The sequence below is a fragment of the Nannospalax galili genome, unplaced genomic scaffold (genome assembly GCF_000622305.1).
Source record: "Nannospalax galili isolate Female #2095 unplaced genomic scaffold, S.galili_v1.0 scaffold227, whole genome shotgun sequence".
NCBI classification, from domain to species: Eukaryota; Metazoa; Chordata; class Mammalia; order Rodentia; family Spalacidae; genus Nannospalax; species Nannospalax galili.
This window is the reverse complement of record NW_008360303.1, coordinates 11,013,058-11,034,546: the sequence shown is the minus strand read 5'-3', so window position 1 is coordinate 11,034,546 and position 21,489 is coordinate 11,013,058. Positions and strand designations below refer to the sequence as shown.

Sequence of the window (21,489 nt, the reverse complement as noted above, 5' to 3'; positions counted from 1 at the left end):
ATCTCTAAAAGATAAAAAAGAAAAGAGAAGTTTTAAGAATGTCTTTCTTGGCAAATGGGACCACTCAATAAAGATGAGGAATAGAAAAATGACCATTGGAACTCTACTGGTATAAAAAAGACTCTCTCATTTCTGAGGACTTGGTGAAGACCTTATAGCTAATAGGTGGCCGACTCAGAGCCTAGGGCCAGTTTTGATCTGACCCTGCCAACAGGGTGGTTTCATCTTTTCTGACCTCTTGTCAATATTTGTGAGAACTTTCTTACAGCTCTCTGAGAGTTTTATGGTTAACTGTGCTGTTTGTAGGATATGACACACATCCTCATCTACCATGGCTCATGGTAGGTGAGAAGAGGGGTAGAAATGAAACTTCCCATAGACTTGAATTCCTTAGCAGATGTAGTTCTGACATCATCCCAGGATGTGGTTTCTTTCTAGCACTCTTAGGAAGTTAGAGAAAAGGGTAAAAAGATACTCAGTCCTGTCCAATGTTTGGAACAAATCTCAAGGACCAGGAATATGTTTATGATGTCTTCTTCTAATGTTTTGCATGGTCATGGGAATGTTATGGAGTCTTACTGTGTTTTAATTTTCCCACTTGAAAAACAAAGTAGAATTTCTCTCTGCTTTATACTATTGGCCACAGAGAACTTCTTGGGAAATTCTAATATGTAAAGCTTCATTATGGATCACAAGGAAAGAAATGTATATGATTGTTAATTCATGTTTAGTATATATATTTTATGTTAGTATAAGTTAGCAAATTAAATCAGTGTTTATAGTCCATTTTAACACATCATTACGCATCTGGACATGGGGGGAAAGCTACAGTTAGCTTTGTGAACAAAACAGCAAATATAAACACAAATAATCAATTTACAACGTGATATCAGACATCGTTTTGATGTACCATGAAATCCACATGGATACACACAGAGTTGGCTAAGGTCAATTTTAAGAAGAAGAGAAAATCTAAGAATCCTAAAATGAAAATAATCACAGCACAAATTAATCTGACAAGTATCTAATCCTTAAGTGAGAGTTGGGAATGGTTATTTCACTTTCTGAATAACAACTGATGATTGGCTAATGACTGTAACCATTTACACCCAGCCAGTACAGGACACGTTATAGCTAAAAAGGAAACTGGAACCCAGGATCACAGCAGGAGTGAACAATTAGCAAGTCATTAATTTTTGCTTGTTTACATTGCCAGAAGAAATTGTGAGCTTAACAATTTCTGTCTTAGTTAGATCTTTCATGCCAAAAAGTTCAATAAGGGTTTAATTTTCACAAATATATTTTTACTTCATAAAGTACCAATTAAAATACTAATTTCATTCAAGAGCCAAAATTGCCAGTCATGATGGCACACTGCCTGGAAACCCAGTATTTGGTGGGTAAACACAGAAAGATCAGAAATTCAAGGCCATTTCAAGCAACATATCAAGTTGGAGACCAGCCTGGACTACATGAGACCACGTCTGAAAAAACAAGCAAACAACACCAAAAAGAACTGGAGTTAACCAAGAGCACAGACTGTGAGGGCTGATCTGGGTCTAAGTTTTAATTTTCTTAAACTGGGAAAACAGGCACAATTCCATATATATATATGGATAAGGAGATAATGTGTGTATATATATATATATATATATATATATCCTTGGAGATATGTGTGTGTATATATATGTATATATGTAAGCACATATGGATTTTTGAGACAAGTGCTCACTATGTAGCCCAGGCTAGCCTCAATTTGGAATTCTTACAACAGCCGTTCAAGTCTCGAGTGTTGGGACTACAGGCTTTGCCACGATACCTGGCTGTATACACTTTTTAAAACATTTACTTATTTATTTATTGGCAGGGGTGCTTGCATGCTCCTCAAGGACAGCTGGCAGGAGCTGGTTCTCTCATCCACTGTGGGAGTTCCAGGGATCAAACTTGGGTTGTCAGGGTTGGCAGACAGCATCTTTACCCACTGAGCCATCTCACTAGCCCTGATTGTATATACTTCTATGTCACACTTGTGACATCAGCTCAACTAGGCAGAACAGCTCCTACTCTAAGTATATTCAAATTTGTTTTTAAATTTTATGTGTGTGCTTTGCCTGCATGTATGTAAGTGTATTGCATGCATGCAGTGCCCACAGAGGCCAGAAGAGGGTGTCAGATTCCCTGAACCAGAGTTACACACAATTGTTAACCTCTGTGTGGGTTCTGGGAACCAAACTCAGATCTTCTGCAAGAGCAGCCAGTGCTCTTAACTCCGGAGCCATCAATCCAGCTCCCTAAATACCTTTTATATCTGTTATCTCCCACCAAGTAACACTGAGAATCAAAAGTGATTACGTCTCAGAGCAACTCAGAGAAGTTTCCAGACAAAGACACAAGACTCTAGTAGCATTGTCTGATTTATTAACATAATCGAAACATTTTGCTGATAAAACTCTTGTCCATGACTATTCTAGCAACAAAATTTTACTCAAAATATTTCACTGTGAAATGGTATTGCAACTTGAATGCACTTTTTATTAATGAGTTGATTTCCATAAAGCAAATCTTATTCTTAAGTCGTCAGATGATATGACCAAAAAGAGATCTAAGAGATTTTTTTAAAAAATCTTCTTCCCAATACCAACCCCATGAGGATCAAGCTGAGCTCTGGGTCCTGGGACTCAACTGAGGTGGAAGGAAAGAGCCATAACTCATTCCTAACTAACTGAAACAGGCTATTAGGATACTCCAAATACACACTACAAAGAAACCACATGAGGAGTTGAATTTACTGGTCAGCTACAGGAAGGTACAGGCTGGATGAATGTGACAGAGGGCACCGATCCTCACTACTACACACTATTTCTAAGAGACTTGACCATCTGAGCTACAAAATTAGTCCCTGTTCCGTCCTTCCCATCTCACCTGCTGGCTCTCCTGCTATAACCTTGGGAGAAATCCTGAGCTCTACATATTGTTTTATTTTTGCGTTACTGTTTTTGTTTTGAGACAGTCTCATGTACCCAGGCCGGCCTTGAACTCCTGATCTTCCTATCTCCACCTCTTAGTGCTTGGATCACAGGCATGTGCCAACATGCCTGGCTTTGCACTACTTTTTTGATGAAAATACACTGAGATGCTTCTTTCTCTTAGTCCCCTAAAAGTGTGTATGTGTGTCTGTCTGTGTGTCTGTGTGCGTGAATTTCAGTTTGGGAGAGTAGGCTTAAGCTCCTTGTAATTCTCTGCCTTTTGCTGCAGTTTATCAAGTCTTACTTCCTACTTATTTGAATAGACTTTCTTTGCACTCAAAGGATAATGAAAGCCACGGGCTGCCTGGCATTGGGTTGTGTGTGACAGATCTGGAAGCAACCCAGAGCTCTCCGAGGACCATATCTTGAGGAGAGAGTCATTTATACAGTTTCCCTCTTGTCTGCTCTTCTATCAGCCAGTTTCAGAAAAATGGCAGGGACTTTATTGACAGTGGGAAACAGGGTCCAGATCCCTCATGACATGATCATTACAATCTGTGCCTTTCTCACCATGTCTGTGCCATGCTGGTAGTGGGGTGGCCTTCATAGGAAGTAGCAGGTCCCCAAAGGGCAACAGAGCCTGGAAGTTACCCTGATGACACTAGAAGTACCACTTAGAACTCTCTGGTCCATCTTTCTGGTATTAGCTGAGGCCGATCACAGTCACAGTGTCCTGTTCTAGACTGGGAGAAGTGCTCTAATCTGGCTCTATCTAGAAAAAGAAGAAAAAGGCAGGATAGCAAATGGAAAATTCCACCCAGGGGGAGATTCATGTTCTCTTTGTCAAAGATAAGTCTTTTTTTTTTTTTTTTGGCTTTTTGAGACAGGGTCTCCCTGTAGCCCCAACTGGCCTGGAACTCACTATGTAGACCATGTAGACCAGGCTGGCCTCAAACTTACAGAGTTCTGACTGCCTCTGCCTCCTCAGTGCTGGGACTAAAGGCGTGCACCACAATTCCTGGCAAAGGTAAGCTGTTCTAAACATACTGCACCAAGATACAGAGTGTCCCATTGCTTCCTAAAATCCACTTCTTCCACACCTGTTCTTTCCCTTAGCTCAGCTCCCTTTCCTTCCCTGGCCCCACCTGCCTTCTGTGCCCACTGAGGGTACAGGGCTAGCCTGGTTCCTTCTCATAGGTTGTGGATTAAATGAGGTTTGACCTAGAACCTACTGTAGGAACAGAGCGAACCAAAGGAACAAAAGAAATATAATCTTTTTCAGGTCTGGATCCTGGTCAACGCTAGAGCCTTCAAAATGTCAGGTTTCCCCAAGGAAATCCAGCTCCCTGTTTTCTTTTGTTTCAAGGAAACAACATCCTCGCATCACATTCTCCACATGCTAGGTGATCCTGGACCAGGTACTGAATTCATGGGTCTCTGCTCCTTTCAAAGGAGAGCCTCAGAGCACCTGAGTTCTGAAGACTATTTTTCCATGAATCTCAGCCAACACTGGGACATAAGAAAAGGATCTTCCCTCCTTTCTCTAGAGATCAGCTCTATAATCTCAGAGGAGTATCACAGCTCTAGGGCTGCTTGACCATGCTCTTCTGTTGAATCCACTTCCTTTTCCCGGAAACAACGGAAGGCGAAACATGTAGTGAAGAGCATCATCCCGTCCCTGGCTTCAGTCCCACCACGGCCTAGTTCATGTTAGAAGTTAAAAGGGGCCATTCCTCATGAACAACCAAAAACTCAAGATACACAGGCTGGATGAGGACATGAAATACAAGAATCATTTCCTACTAGCTCTCCAAGCAGGACAGGCAGGTCCAAACTGTCTCCAGAGGTAGAGAGGAGGACAGGACATTAGGGAGAAATGTCTGTGACAACTCTTTTGGAAACCCACTGTTTTGTTGGGAAGACTTCTTTGACTTCTTCGGGCTGCTTCTGTGGCTGCTTCTCTGCAGGATGTAGGGTCAGCTCAGAAACAAAGTCAACTCTTTGCCCAAGAAGGAAAGGGCTTTGGGCACAGCTGAGTAACCTCACTGGAGTGGGTGAGGATCATGCATTCCCCTCAGGGTAACAGATCGCATTCTCCCTGGTCATCCTGGACCAGTAAGTTCTCACAGGGACAGTTCCTAGTCAATGGGCAATAAATAATCCCAATTAGCAAAGAATCTCTAGGGTCGAGTGAATTCCTAACATTTAAAAAAAGAAATGACTGGATTATCAAGACTTGGCCGTGTCCATATGATTCTCCTTAGGGGCAGGACCCTGTCTCAGCATGGCCTCAAAGGGTTTATGCTCTTTGGAAATGCCTGGGTTGGCAGGGAATCCGCACAGGACCACCAGCCACAGTCCACTTAAGACTATGCATGTATAGATGCCACCAGAAAATAAGGATGCACTGGCTCTGTGTAACCACGGGAACAGAGCATCACGAAGACAGTATTCTGAAACTGAGGAAATAGACTCAAATTCTGAGAAACCTTACTATTCCCAAGCTTGTCTCCCAGGTTTTAGAAAGTCTTATGACCAAAGGCTGCTCTCCTCTCTTCTCTCTCTTTCTCTCTTTTCTCCCTCCTTTCTCCTCTCCTCTTCTCTTCCTCTCTCTCTTCTTTCTCTCTCTCTCTCTCTCTCTCTCTGTCTCTCTGTCTCAGTCTCTCTCTCTCTCTGTGTCTCTCTCTCTCTCTCTCTCTCTCTCTCTCTCTCTCTCTCTCTCTCTCTCTCTCTGTTGGAGAAGCAGAACTGAAGAACTGGGCTGGCCTTCTATCCTGGGTGTGGCCCTCACATGCTTTGTGAGTGCTGAGACTGGCTATAGTGTCCTGTCAGAAAGGAAATAAAACTGCAGGGGTGCATCAAAACTATAAACATAAAGAAACATACACACAGATTTCACTCCAGTTCTACAATAAATGAACAGAAGAAAATAAATAAAAAAGAAAGAAGAAAAATAGCCCTTTGTGGTAAAGGGCATGCTGGGAAGGCGAGAGCCAGAGCCGCCTCCCCAGAGCATGCTGGGAGGATGGGCACCAGAGCCGCCTCTCTAAGCATGCTGGGAGACAGACACCAGTACATCTCCAAGGACTGTACTTCCCCCAACTCCCACCCTGTTCCCTTACCCACCCCCAACCCGGAGACTAGAGGAAAGTTTGTCCAAAGATGACTGTGAATAGAGAATGCCATGGTTCTTTGCAGGTCCCCCACACTGTGGGGGTTAAGTCAGCCAGTGGGAGAACAGTCAAGATGAAGACAGAAAAACAGAGAGGCGGGAGAGAAACCAAGGTCTGACAGAGACTGGAGGGGCCAGTGTGTTGGTGGAGCAGAGAGGTGGGTGGCTGCTAGCCAGAGGCATTGATGTACAACTGGCTCTTGAGGATGTAGTCGATGACTGGCTGAGACAGGTAATCCACAACATGGCCATCCCCGTGCTGCAGGGCCAGCCTGCATGAAAAGAAACTGCAGTCAGATGGCCACCCGTGCCCATATACATTCAGAGTGCTAGGCTGCCCCCAGCCCCCACCCCCACCAGTCTTGGCTTGGGTTGAGTAAACAGTATTGATATTAGGTACACACTGCCCCCTACTCTAATGACACCTTCATCCTGGTTCTGTCCCTGCTTAGCTTATTTAATTTTTTTTACATTTATTTATTGTGTGTGTGTGTGTGTGTGGTGTGTGTGGTGTGTGCGTGTGTGTGTGTGTGTGTCTATACACACATGCTACAGCACACATGTGGACATTAGAGAATAAGTTTTGGGAGTTGGTTCTACCTTTCCACTATGCAGTTCCAGGGATCAAACTCAGGTCATCAGGATTGGTTGTAAACACTTTTACCTGAAGAGCCATCTTGTCAACCCACTGGGCAAGTAATTCACACCTTTCTCCAGATTTCTCTTCAGTAAAATGAAAGCAATGTTTAAGTCAATCACATTCAGTTATTAAAAGGATTAAATGAGTCATTATGCCAAATGTGGGGTTGATATTTTAATGTGTTGGCTACTCTTCTTTTTGTTTTACTTATTTTTAAAATTTTTATGTGTATGAATATATTGCCTGCATGTATGTATGTGCACCCGTGTAATACAGTGCCCACAGAGGGCATCAGAACCCTAGAACTGGATGGTTGTTAGCTGCCTTGTAGGTTCTAGGGTTCTGATGCCCTCTGTGGGCACTGTATTACACGGGTGCACATACATACATGCAGGCAATATGTTCATACCCACCGAGCCATCTCTCCAGCCCTGTCTTTTTGTGTGGATATTTAAGATAACTTATCTCACCCCTTTAGGCTTCTTTGCATGCTGGTCTCATGAAAACTGATCTCCCAGAAGCTTCCTATGCTTGACCTCCCTTTTTCCCTCCTACAGGAGCCTATGGTTATGAGCTCACAGAGAGACAGAGACAGAAATGAAAGATTCCAGTAACAAATTGATTCCTGTACAATTTTTCTCTGGCCCATTGCTTCCTGCTCTTGCCTTATATAATAGCCTGGGGACTGTTAGCCTCCGAAGAGCTATTTGTGAAAATTTATATGCTCCTCCAGCCATCTGGTTATGCCAGGTGCTGACCCCTGCAGTGGAGACTGGCTCTTTGCCCTCAATGCATGCACTACCCTTACCTGACAAGGCGGGTCCTTAGGGGGCTCCCCACACAGAGAAGCTTTTTGAAAAGCAGTCTCTAAATGCCAGTTCCAACGTCATCAGACTCAGCTGAGAAGCAGATTCTTAGCCCAACCCCAACAAACGGTGATCCAGTGGGATGGAATGGGGCACAGAAATTGGTATGGCCCATATCAAGTAACTTCCCCAGGAGTCTAAGTGCAACCATGTTGGCATCACAGCCCTCCCGTCCTCATTTCTCTGTCCTTGAATTCTGCCTTCCCCTCCCAGTGGCTGTTACTCTTGTGATATCTCCATAATTGTCTTCCAAGGGAAGCAGGCCAGCAATTTAAACACTGGGTTCATTTGACTTCTCTGAAATATGCAGCCAGCTGGCAATGCTCAGCTCTCTTCCTCTTTGGCCACTGGACCATCCCTCACGGAAACTTCTGACTGCTCCTCTGCCACCTCCTAGTAAGCTTGCAGTGTTCCCTATGCTGCTTTCTCTCGGTTGCTGGACAGTCTGTGAGCTAATTTGGATTCAGAATTTTAAATTTTTAATTAGTTAATGTGTGTGTACACATGTGTGCATCCCATGACACAAGTATGTAGGTCAGAAGCCAATTTCAGGACTCGGCTCTCTCCTTCCACTGTGTGGGTTCCAGGGATGGCTGTCTCATTTTACCTGACATGTCTGCCCGTACATAGCTCTCCGTTTTACACTTCCAGACCTCTAGATCCCACATAGCTCACTACTTCACAGAACATTTTCCCCTGGAGATCGTGAAGTAAACTGTTAACCAGTTCCTAGTATTCATTCTTTCCTTTTGCGCTTTATCTGGACATATGGCTGCTGAGCAGTAAACTACACTTCCCAGCCTCCCTCCATCTGAGCCAGTAGAATAACAAAGGAAATGGGGTGCACAACTCTGGGTCACTTCATTGCTTTTTTTATTCATTTATTTTTAAGTTTTCATTTATCTGTTTTTAATTTTATGCTTATGAATGTTTTGTCTGCGTTTACATAAGTGTATCATGTGCATACAGTGCCCAGAGAAGTCAGAAGAGGGTGTTGATCCTCTGGAACTGGAGTTAAAGATGGTTGTTAGCCACCCTGTGGGTACTGGGAACCAAATCCTAGCAGCCAGTGCTCTTAACTGCTGACCTATGTCTCCAGCCCCATTCATTTATTTTTGAGATAGGATCTTGCCTCATAGCCCAAGATAACGTGGATTTTTTTATACTCTCTCCCCAGCTTCCTGAGTGTTCATACTACCATGCATGCCTGGGTGTGGGTCACCTTCTTAAATACAAAGCTTTGAGCACTGGGCTTCACCTTGCTCTTTCCCGGTGGCTGAGGACAATCCTGGCTGTAGCTGTGGACCCAGCAATACCATGCATGCCTGGGTGTGGGTCACCTTCTTAAATACAAAGCTTTGAGCTCTGGGCTTCACCTTGCTCTTTCCCAGTGGCTGAGGACAATCCTGGCTGTAGCTGTGGACCCAGCATTGGAAGTTTCAGATTGAAGAGACCAGATTCAATTCCTTTAGACTTCTGTAAGTGAGAACTATACATCTACTTTATTTGAAACTCTGAATATTGAGGTATTTTTGTAATGGCAGCCTGGCTTACACCCTTACTTATACACGACTTTATAAGCACCTCAAACTAAGAGTTTCCCTCATTTAAAAGTAAATGGTTAGAGATTTTAAAAAATGAAGTCTAAGAAGAGCTGAATGCTGGGACGGCAAGTGTTCACCTGAACATAAGGGTTGCATTTGACTGAGGAAAGCTATGGATATTTAGAAGGCAGTCTGACCAGAGTCAAACTGCTTGTCAAACTTACCTGCTCTTGGTGGAGCTGACTACAGACATGGGATGGTTGACGTCATCCTTCACCACCATGATGTTGTTCTGGAAATAGAGCAAAAAGAACAAGTCACCAATCCCTCGCATTGAGCTACTTTTGCTCCCTCACCCTTCCAGTACCCCAGAACTTTCAGAGAAAGAGCACATCACAGAGATACACCAGCAGGGTGCTGGAGGATTCACCTTGTATTTGCGGAGTATGGAGGAGTGATTCATGATTCGGTCTGTGTCAGCTGCATCCCGGGGTACCACCACGATTCCAAAGTCCCCAACAATCACTTCCATCTGAACCGAGGGAGGGAGAGGGCGAGACACCTTTGGTGAAATCTGTTACCCCAAATAACACTCAACAGAGTAGAGCTAATCCCATTCTTCCATGTGGAACTTGAAACTTTAGTTTCTAACTGACCTTCTCGGCCCCATCAGTCAGCAACTTTAAGTAACTACAGATAATAATAGTGTTAGTAGAATGAGTGGGAACTTTGCCTGGTACACAAAGATGCTAGGTAATTCCTTCTAGAATGAATGAACATACTTTTGCATGCCTGGACAAGACCATTGTAATCCTCGAGGCTCTCGTTTGAGTTCACAGTGTTGCAGAATAGTGTGGATGATATATACTTCTTACCCAGTAAATACCCTCACGGGTGAAACTGATCCCACTGTCCATCAAATACACTTCAGCCTTCAGCTGGACATCAGAGAGGCTGGCATGCTCCCCTCTTTCACGTGACTCACACACCGGAGAGTTGCTGTGAGACTCCGGGCAACCACAGCAGAGGAGTGCTCAGAATATATCCTGTGTGCACAGGCAGTGATGAGGGGCAATGATTAATTCATAGGCGGGGGCGGAGGGGGCGGGCACCTCTGAGATCAGCCTCTGATGGAAGTTTGAGGAGTGCTCAGAATATATCCTGTGTGCACAGGCAGTGATGAGGGGCAATGATTAATTCATAGGCAGGGGCGGAGGGGGCGGGCACCTCTGAGATCAGCCTCTGATGGAAGTTTCATTCCTTAGTGAAAAACAAAACTTTAAAAACAAAACAAAACTAGATCTTTTGGGGCATTGAGAGATGATCTGGCTACATGGCCTAGGCTATCTTCAAACTCACCATCTACCTGTCTCAGCCTCCTGAGTGCTGAGATTATCCCTACCAAGCTGGCTCTTTAGCTTCCACTTCTGGTTACAGATATAATACAAGCATAGGAAATCCAGAAAAAGATAGAAATCAGTCCCAACCATACAATCCAGGTAACTGTAGCTAGCACTTCAGCTTACTCCAGTATTTTCCTCTCTGTGAGTGGGTGTGCATATCCACATTACTGTTGCACCACAAAAGTAGGGCAGAGGATGTAACTCAATGGTAGAGTGCTTCCTTAGCATGAGGCCCTGGGTTCAATCCCAAGCATTGCAAAAAGTAAAAATAAAATTTAAAAATCAACCGCTTAAGTAGTAATTAGTAATTTTACCTGAATTCTTTTCTTTTCATACGATTTGTTTTATTTTTAAGTGTGAGTGTGTGTGTGTGTGTGTGTGTGTGTGTGTGTGTGTGTGTGTGCATGTGAGTGCAGGTGATGGAGGAGGCCAGAGGTATTGGAGCTCCCTGGAACCTGGAGTTATAGGCAGTTGTGGACTGTACGGTATAGGTGCTGGGAAATAAACTCAGGTCCTTTGTAAGAGCTGTGCACACTCTTAACTGCTGAGCAATCTCTCCAGCCCCAACTGCATTATTTTTATTGTATTACATTGTGAGCATGTCCTACATCATTAAAAATTATTTGAGGGACATCCAGTGGCCCATCAGGTAAGGGCACTTGCTACCAAGCCTGATGACCTGAATTCAGTCCCTGAAACCCACATGGTGTAAGAAGAGAACCAGCTTCTGCAACTTGCCCTCTGACCTCCATGCCATAGCACATATAGGCACATACAGAGGTGCACATACACACACACACACACACACACACACACAGTGGCACACACAAGCACACAGAGAGGCATACAGAGCACACACAGAGGCACACAGACACATGTATGCACACACAGGTACACACAAGCATACACATAAACAAGTAAACAAACAATAAATGTCAAAATTATTTGGAAATAGGTCTCAGCCTTTTATACACTTTTTATCCTTATTTATTTTTTAAATTTTATGTGTATGCGTATTGCCTGCATGTATGTAAGAGAATCTGTGTCGTGCAATACCCTCAGAGGACAGAAGAGGTTGTCAGATCCCCTAGAACTGTAGTTATGGACAGTTGTTAGCTGCCATGTGGGTGCTGGGTTTCAAACCTGGGTCTTCTGCAAGAACAGTGAGTGTTCTTAACTGCTGAGCCATCTCTCCAGCCCCTGTATTTCTTTTTTAAATGTTTTATTATTTTTATTTTATGTGTATGAGTGTATTGCCTGCATGTAGGTAAGTGCACCTGTGTCATGCAATGCCTGGAGGACAGAAGAGGCTGTCGGATCCCCTGGAACTGGAGTTACAGACAGTTGTTAGCTGCCACGTGGGTGCTGGGATTTGAACCCGGGTCCTCTGCAAGAACAACCAGTGTTCTTAACTGCTGAGCCATCTCTCCAGCCCATCTTTTTTAGAAAAAAAGTATTTTATTATTTTTTTCATTTTATGTGTATGAGTGTATTGCCTGCATGTATGTAAGTGCACCCACGTTGTGCAATGCCTGTGGAGGTCAGAAAAAGGCATTGGCTCTCCTGGAACTAGAGTTATGGACAGTTGTTAGCTATCATGCAGATGCTGGGAGTCGAACCTGGGTCCTCTGCAAGAGCAGTCAGTACTCTCAACCACTGAGCCATCTCTTTAGCCCTTTTGTTTTCATTTTTCTGAGACAGGGTCTCACTATGTAGCCCTGCCCAGCTTTGTAACTCACTGTGTAAACCAGGCTGGCCTGGAACAACTCACAGAGATCTGTTTGTCTCTGCATCCTGAGTGCTGAGATTAAAAGCTTGCGCCACTATGCTGGGCCCTTTTATGTATGTCATTGTCAGCTGTACCACAGTACATTCAGTTAGTCCTATTGTATGGAAATCATACAGCTACCTGTTATTTTTTGCAACCATATTAAACACTTTGATGAGTATCTTTATATATAAATCTTTTACCACATCTCTAATTATTTCCTTAGGATAAGAAGTAACATAATTGGATAAAAAGATATGAACTGGATATATTTCAAGCTCTTGAGACATATTACCAAGCTGCCACCTAGAAATTTGTGCTGATACTTCTTTTCAAGGAGGTTGGAATTTATGGCATTTAGTAGGCTTGGATCAGCCTGGGCATATTACTGTTTAGACCTTGCCAATTATGGATCCCAGCAGAGGAAGAAGGATGTTGCTTCTAAGCAGTTTAGCTCATTAAGCAAGCTCTGCTTTAGGGGTAAAGGACTCCATAATTATTCAAATAAATGTCACAAAAACAGACACTATGGAGCACTATGGTCCATTCTTCTGTGCTAGAAAATTTCACACCAATAGAATTCCATTATAAGCCTGCTTTATTGTGCATAATTGCAGTAAAACCTGAAAGTGATGATGTCTCACTTGCCCTCAGTAGGAGCCTCAATACCTGCGATGCCTATGCTATGTTCCTTGAGTTCATGAGATTTCACCCACTGGGTCCTTTTCTTGTAAATCTCTACTTTGTGATTTGGGAAGCTATGGGTGATCTGGGTATGACCCTGATTCCAGACATTGTGTGTGTGTGTGTGTGTGTGTGTGTGTGTGTGTGTGTGCGTGCGCACGCATGCACATGTGCACATAAGTAAGTGTGCACATCCTTGGCTATTTCCACCCACCTTTACTCTGCTTTTCTATTGCTTAATAACTAGACCTAGAATTACAACGGGAACTCTGATGTTGAAATAAAAGGGTGGCTTTAGTGTCCTAGGAGGTGAGAAGTTACAAGCTAGACATAGAATATCAGCACCCCCGGGTCACATCATTTGGATACAGAGCATCATAGAGCAGAGGCATTTAGGGGAGCTCAGATCAGGTAAATCAGCATCAAGTGCTTTTTCCTATAGACCAGGAAATATTCCAGAGAGGCAAGGCAGAGAGCTGGAGCAGACCCGGCTCCTCTTGTCATAGTGTTTAAAGTACTACACTGGGATCACCACTCAGTAACTGATTCTGAAATCTGGCTACACATCAGAAATTACCTGAGAAGGGCTAGTGAGGTGGTTTAGCAGGTAAAGTCATTTGCCACCAAACCTGACTGAGTGTGATCCCTGGACCCACATGCAAGAAGGAAACAACTGACTCCTACAAGTTGTCCTCTGACCTCCCCATGTGTGCCATGGCACATGCATGTGTGGGTGCACACACATACACAAAGATACATACAAAATAAATAAGTACATAAATGTAATTTTTAAATTAGCAAAAAAGGAACTACCAAAGGAACTTAAAAAGTCTCAATGTGTATCTCACACCAAAGACCAATGAAACCAGAATCTCTCAGAACAGGACCCAGACATCAGTATTAAAAATTCTCCAGGTGATTCCAATATGAGCCAGTCATCTCCAGAACTGAGACTCAGGAAAAACTGGCAGAGCAAAGACAGAAAAGAGAAAGGAGGAGGGGAGGAGAAAGGAGAAAGAGAATCTATGGAAGTGGATGAACATGGAAATCCCTAAACTGCTTGCTTCTGAGATGCTTCTGGAAAATCTGGTGAGTAAAACAGTGGGTCTGCCTTCCACCAGACTTGAAGAGCCCGAGAGGCACATTTGATATGTGTGCTCTCCATGATCTGGGTAATAAGGGTGCAGTTCAGAGCTATGTTCTAGTGGCTCAGAATGGCAGGTGGTGCTCACAGGGAATCACTCTGGGCACAGCTGCTGCTATCCACTCAGGACCCAATGATCTGACACCCAGTCAATAACCGGCTTGGTGGGTGGCAGGCAGATAGAGACCTTGCTGCTGGAGATATTTCTCTTTTCTAATAATGGGTGATAGACTTGCCCTCTGGGAATCAAAGACCAGGGACAGAGATAGGGCCCAGCTGACCCATAGATACAACAGCATCTCTAACTGACTTCAGGCCAGACACAGAAAACCCTCTCTGTGCCTTTGGGCCAGATTCTAGGGCATGGGCTTCATTTTCCTGCCAGAGACGGTGTGGGTGGGAGGAGGTATGGGAAGCGTGCCATCAGACCCTCAGGGGTTTAGTTGTCTAGCCCGGTCTCACTTCTCTAGTTCAGGCTCCAGGTCGCACCTCTCCTGGTTGTCCCCCTTCCTTTACCAATGCCTTTCTTCAGTCTCTGTGCAAATACTTTCTCCTCTTTCTGACCTCAACACACTGGCCTCTACTAGGCCTCTCTGTCCTTGGACTTCTTTCCTGTCTATATTCATATACTTAATTATTTCATTCCATTTCAAAGCTAATTTAAAGACACACTAAAAGCTCACAAATCAGTATTTCTGGCTTAGGGTTTATTTCCAACTTAACGCTGGACCTGCTGTCATAAATAGAGTTCCTCTCCTCCAAAGAAACCTTTTTCCTATGGTCTTTTTCATTCCTTATAATTGTGCACAGCAAAAGTTGGCATATTCCTTCTTTGCTCTCTTTCTCTCCTGTCTTCTATTCAGCTCATAATATAATCCAATGAATTCTGCCTTCAAAACAAACGTATGAGCCAGGTGTACTGGTGCATGCCTGTAATACCGCACTGGTGGGGTGGGGGCGGTGTGGAGGCAAGAGGATCAATAGTTCAAGGCCAGCCTGGACTACATGAGTTCCTGTCTCAAAACAACAAAACAAAACAAACATGTGATTCTGCTTCTTACTCAGTTATGCCTGGGTCGTTCTCCTCTGGTAGGATAAATAATGACCTCCAAAGATACCCAGGCCCAAATCCCTGAAACTTGTGACTGTTACCTTATATTTTAAAAGAGAGCTTGGGGGCTGGAGGGATGGCTCAGTGGTTAAGAGCACTAGCTGCTCTTGCAGAGGACCCGGGTTCAGTTTCCAGCACCCACATGGTGGCTAACAACCATCTATAACTCCAGTTCCAGGGGATCCAATGCCTTCTTCTGACTTGCAGGTACATTGCATGACACGAATGCACTTACATGCAGGCACATAAAATAACTATAATTAATAAAATATATTTTAAAAATAAAATAAAAATAAAAAGAGAGCTTGCAGATGTGATTCAACTAAGAGTAACTAATCTTGAGATTACCCTGCATTATCTGGATGGCCCTAACTTCAGGAACAAGGGTCCCTCTAACCGGGAGGCAGAGAGGAACTAGATATAAGAGAAGATGAAATAAAGTCAGAGCAGAGAGAGATCTGAAGAGGGAGAAGGAGGCTGGGAGCTAGGAACACAGCACATGCAGCTCCCTGACTGGAAAAGTCAGGCCAGCCATCCCTAGGGCCTCTGGGAGGATGGCCCTGCCAGAACTAAGCTATGGCCCAGTGAAACCCATTTCCTACTCCTGGCTTCCGGAACTGTAAGAGAATAAACATTCAATGCTTCTAACCACCAAGTTTGCAGTGGTGAGATATTCCTTCTCCGCTACTTGTCACTTAGAATGTTGCAGTCTCCTCATTATTTGCTTGCCTTTTCCAATCTATTTTCAATATCTAGGTTGTCATTCCTGGGTGAGATCTTCCCCATTATGGGGATATATAGGGATATAGCTCGATCGATAGAGTGTTTGCCAGGCATTCATGAAGCCATGGGTTCAATCCTTAACATTGCATAAACCAGGTATGGTGGTGCATACCTATAATCCCAACACATGAGAGGTGCAAACAGGGATTAGAAGCTTAAGGTCATTCTTGGCTACATAGTGACTTGAGGCCAGCCTGGGGTATGTGAGACCCTATCTCATTAATAAAAAAACAAGTAGAAATAAATAAGTAAGCTTGCATCTCTTTTGTACACCTGTGCTACAAGTCTAAATTGAGAGAGCTGCCTCTTAGCCTTCTTGGATCTCTAAGCAGTACCACAGAACAAGAGCCTCACACAAGACAGAAGATGGAGAGTCAGGAAGAAAATACAGAGCCCATTTCCTAAGAAAGAGCCATATGACGTGAAAGCAACAGTGATGCTCAGTAGAACTATTGGAAAAACACTAGGCCTAAGGACTCAAGAACCACAGTGGCATCTCATGGTTTCAAGGGTTGTGTGTGGAAAGTGAGCCTTGCTGATCAGCAGAAGGATGAAGTCATATTTAGAAAATTATAGCTAATTATTGATGATGGTTACAGCAAAAACTAGCTGTCTTCCATGACCAGGATCTTCCTGGAGCTAAAATGTACTACATGATGGGGGTGGGGGTCGAGCAGACCCATGTTGATGTCAATTCTATGATGGTCACTTGCTTCCTCCATTCTGTGCTGGTTTGATTTTAAAATGCAACAATCAGATACAGAAAGCCTCTCTTATGCTGGGCACCAACAGGTCTACCAGATCTAGAAGGTGATGAAAATTATGACTAGAGGGATGCAGACAAATGTAGGGGATGCACACTTAAGTGGTCAAAAAGACCAGTGTGGAGGCTGGAGAGACGGCTCAGCAGTTAAGAGCACTGGCTACTCTCTCAGAGGATCCAGGTTCAATTCCCAGCAGCCACAGGGTGGCTAACATCTACCAGTATCTCCAGTTCCAGGGAATCCGACACCCTTTTCTGGTTTCCACAGGCTTTGCACAACACAGGTGTACTTACATGAAGGCAATACACTTATACACATTTTAAAATGTACAGTGTAGTGGCACATGCCCATTCATGAGACAGAAGCAGGTAGACATCTGTGAGTTCCTGGTCAGCCTGGTCTACATAGTGTCAGGGCTACATAGTGACACCCTGTCACAAAAAAAAAAAGAAGCAAGGAAGGAAGGAAGGAAGGAAGGAAGGAAGGAAGGAAGGAAGGAAGGAAGGAAGGACAAAAAGTAGGCAAAAACTGATTGCACACACTGGCAAAGACAAAGGAAAGTCTTTCTAATCTACTAACCCTCAGATCTCTACATGGTTCCTTTGTTAGGCAAGTAAAATGCTAAAGAAGTCATGCTTGAATTGGAAAACTGATGGAGCTTCAAATATCAGTCCTGGGAAAGATACTGGATTGAGACAGGTGCCAAAGTTCAGCAAGCTGAGTCAGTAGCCCAAGCATCTGTTTAGAATTCAGATTTTAAATCATGACCAAAAAGTTGGGCGTGGTGACCCCCCCGCTTTTAATCCCAGCACTCCGGAGGCAAAGGCAGGCAGATCTCTGTGAGTTTGAGGCTAGCTTGCTCTACATAGTGAGTTCCAAGCTAGCCAGTGCTACAGAGTGAGACCCTATCTCAACAACAATAAAATTATGACAAAAAGTCTTATTTGTAAAAAAAAATGTACAAACAACAAAACAGATTTCCCCAGACCTTGCCACAGGAGTATTGATAAAGCACGCATCAAAATCAATCCTAGGGCCAAAGGAGATGGTTCAGGGAGTCAAAGAACTTTGCTGTGCAAACCTGATGACCTGCGTTTAACCCCCAAAATCCTCAGTGGAAGGAGAGAACGGACTCCCAAAAGTTGTCCTCTGACTTCCACAGCATGCCGTGGTACACTTGGGCCCACTTCCAACTCCATCATACACACACACACAAACAACAACAATAAACCAAGTCTAATCTTTCTTATGTACACCTGCCTTGAGGAGTTGTTGCTTTAAATCACAGGGGCAGCTGCCTAGGCTGCTAACATTCTGGTCTGGTGTGGGATGAGGTCAAAGTGAGATACCTGTAGGACAGGCATCTTATGACCTCTGGAGAGTCCAGGGAGAGAGAGGACATTCCCCTGCATGGTGAGGAATGGTTAAGACATATATCTGGCTACATGTGGTTCCAGAAACCTAAGTATACTTGGGCTTTGCACTGAACATTTGGTCCAGTACCTCCTGTTCACCTGAAGAGTTCTCTGTTGGTCTTGCCCTTGGGGGTGGGGAAGTAGAGCAAGAGAGTAGGTACAACCGAACAGACCTGATTACTAAATCCCATCCCACTCCTGGAGTGGCCAGTCTCCAGTAAGCAGAATCACAATAGCTCTCTCCAGTTATCCCAGGCCTGTGTCAGTGCCTCAGAGGTGGGGATCTATAATATTTCCTGCTTCAACTTCCTGCCCATTGGCATAGCTTTGATCTTTTTATCTTCCAGTCAAAGGCTTCCTAGCAGGAGATAGAGTTTTGGAGGAGGAGACTCTGCTTCCCCAAATGTGGGGAATCTGAAGGAAGGATATGAGGCATGTTGAAGCAGGATGCAACTTGGCCTTGGGAGAGAGAACACTCATGACTCAGATGGCAAAGCTTTTAGAAGGAATGTAGAGTTACCATCATCCCTTCAAGAGGCTGAGATGAAAAAGCTGGCCTGCTAGCTTTCAAGGACGCTTGGGTGGGTGGATGCCCTGTGTGGCCTTAGTCAGGCACCTTCCTGGGTTCTAGGGGTATACAATTGAAAAGACAGATATTACTTTAATCTTTTGGATAGGTCACTATCTAATGGGTAACATTAAACCAAAGACTATTTTCAACTATATTTCCTACTGTGAAAGATAAAGATGATGTTGGATGGATAACATTTTCTAGTGACTAATGTATTATTAGCAATTGGAAAAAAAATGACTAAATAAAGCAAAGACCAGATTGTGATGATGATGGGTTTTATTCAATGCAGAAAGAAGTCACTAGAGTGTTCTAATCAGAAGGTTTGCCCACATTGGCTATGGGACCCAAGCTATACTGACTACTCTGGCAGGCTTCACTGGGAAGATTCTATGTGGGGCCACTCTGAATCAGGGCTCAGAACCTCCACCTGATCTTTTCTCACAGTACAGTACATCAGTGGCTTGGGCCCCCTTGTGTGTCTTTTCAAGATGACAGTCAGGGATGCACATGGGGCCATCAGATAGGAGAGGAAGAAATGTTTACAGAGGACTCTGCCATGTGCCAGGGACAAATCTAGGAGCTTTATTATCATACTGACTCCTTATGACTGTCTTCTGAGATGTGTGTCTCTACTCTCATTTCTTAGATGGGAAAACCAATTCAGGAACTTGTCTAAGTCGCACAGTAGTTAAGTGACTTCAATGACATTCAGGAACCTGTCCAAACTGCACAGGTAGTATGTGAATTTAAGCCCTCTCCAGCATTCTTTGAAGACCCTTCCCATTAATTCACATGTCTAGATCCACAAATAAGCCTCATATCTTTAGTGACTACTTCTTAGGTCTAATAATATTGCAACTTGAAAATAAACTCAGTGAGGCATGGTAGTGCATGCCTGTAATCCCAACACCCAGAGGCTGAGGCAGGAGGCTCATGAGTTTGAGGCCAACCTAAACTACATAGCAAGATCCTGTCCAAAAAAAAAGGACAGGGAGAGTGAAAGACCATCCCCTTTTGTTTTATTTCAACTCCAGGGGTGGTGGCAAACACCTTTAATCCCAGTCCCTTGAAGGCAAAGGCAGGAGGATCTCTGTGAGCTCAAGGCCAGCCTGGTCTGCATAGTTACTTCCATTTTGGCTGGAAATGCCACATTTCAGTCCCTGCTTGCCATGGGCTGTCCTCAATTCATTGCTCTATATCGCCCCCTAGAGCATATATAGGGTACTTCTAGGTGGGTAAAGATGTAAGGAGAGAGCTTCCTCCAAAGACCTTCTGTCTGTGAGGAACTTCTAAAACTTGCATGCATTTCATCAGAGAATCCTCTTCACTCTTCTGGCCTTTGCCTTTCTCTGGAGGGAAGGCGAGGCCAGGGCTAGTTTGATGAGTTGGGCAGCTGGGAATGCATTTCCAGGATGGCCCTCAATGCAAATAAATGCAAGATCCTTCAGCAGGACTTCCCAGGAGAAATCAACCCCACTCTGTGGCCAACTTGACTGGGAGTGTGGGAAGGCGGGGAGTTCTAGACTCATGTCAAAAGCTTGAAAACCAATGGACAGCACCCTTCACACTAGAACCAAGAACCGAGAACAGCTCACATCCTGCACTGTTGGGTCTGAGGGTCCATCCCCTGAGCCTGTGGATTCAGCTTGGGTCTCATGGTGTGGGGACCTAATCCCTGGGGGTGGAAGAGTCTGGCAGGCTTCCTGCTTCCTGGCAGGAGCTAAGCAGTCTGATAAAAAGGCATCTGAGCTTGAATAACCACATGTTTGTCTTTGCTCCATTTATCCTGGGGCCCTGGGATTTCTTCTGGAGTGGTTAATGCCCCCGGCTCTTCCTCTGTTTATTTTCTTTGGTTATTTTCCCATAGCTGATGGATGTAGGAAGCAGTTTGTCCACGACTGGTTGGCTGGAGGCATGTAAGGAATAGCCAATGAGAAGCAGCCTACAGAATGGGAGGCTTTGAGGTGTATGAAAAGAAAGGAAAACAATTCTTTCATTGGGTGATTTCTGGTGTCTGTGTTACACCTTTAGATATTTATTCCTTTGGGTTAAATGTTGGCTCTTGCTTGTTTAAAATGCAAACGTCCTTGAGATACAGGTGCTCAGTATGTTTAATGATTTCTGCTGTTTCCTCAAATCAAAGCCTTTCCAAAGAACAACAGTTACTTCAGCCAGGCCTCCCCCCAAAACTCTTCTTCCCACACCTGGATCTTTCATAGCTTCCTCCCTATGTGAAAACTTCTCTCTTTGTACCTACTTAACCCACATCTGGCCATGACTCAAGGCCCAGCTGATGGGCTCCCCTGGGTCTGCTTGGAGGGAGGGCCATCATTGTTTCCACTTGTCTGTTTTATCTGGATGAAGGAGCTGAAGACTTTGTGAAGCCCTGCTCTGCCATTCAATAGCTATGCGGTCTTAGACAAGTCCCAGTCTCCTTAAGCCTCCCTTTCTATATATTTTCTTATTGTTATATTTGATTGATTGATTTAGTTATTTAGTATGTGTGTGTATGCACATGAATCATGTTGCTCATGTAGAAGCCAGAGGATAATTTGCCTGAGTTGGGTCTCTCCGTCTACCATGTGGTTTTGGTAGTGGATTGAACTCAGGCTTGGTAGCAAGTGCCTTCACCTAAGTCACCCTGCCAGTTCCTTT

At 44.1% G+C, this 21,489-nt stretch overlaps 1 protein-coding gene across 1 annotated transcript in view; it reads right to left on the bottom strand.

The window, feature by feature from the left end:
* Positions 1-5,633: 5,633 nt before the first annotated feature.
* Nmnat2 (nicotinamide nucleotide adenylyltransferase 2) overlaps positions 5,634-21,489 on the bottom strand; it is a 197,886-nt gene continuing 182,030 nt past the window's right edge. The window contains exons 9-11 of the mRNA XM_008824304.2: positions 9,619-9,720; positions 9,413-9,480; positions 5,634-6,410 (exon numbers count right to left, since the gene is read on the bottom strand). Of these exons, the coding sequence (XP_008822526.1) occupies positions 6,308-6,410; positions 9,413-9,480; positions 9,619-9,720 (273 nt within the window). The 3' untranslated portion in view covers positions 5,634-6,307. The remainder of the gene's footprint in view (positions 6,411-9,412; positions 9,481-9,618; positions 9,721-21,489) is intronic.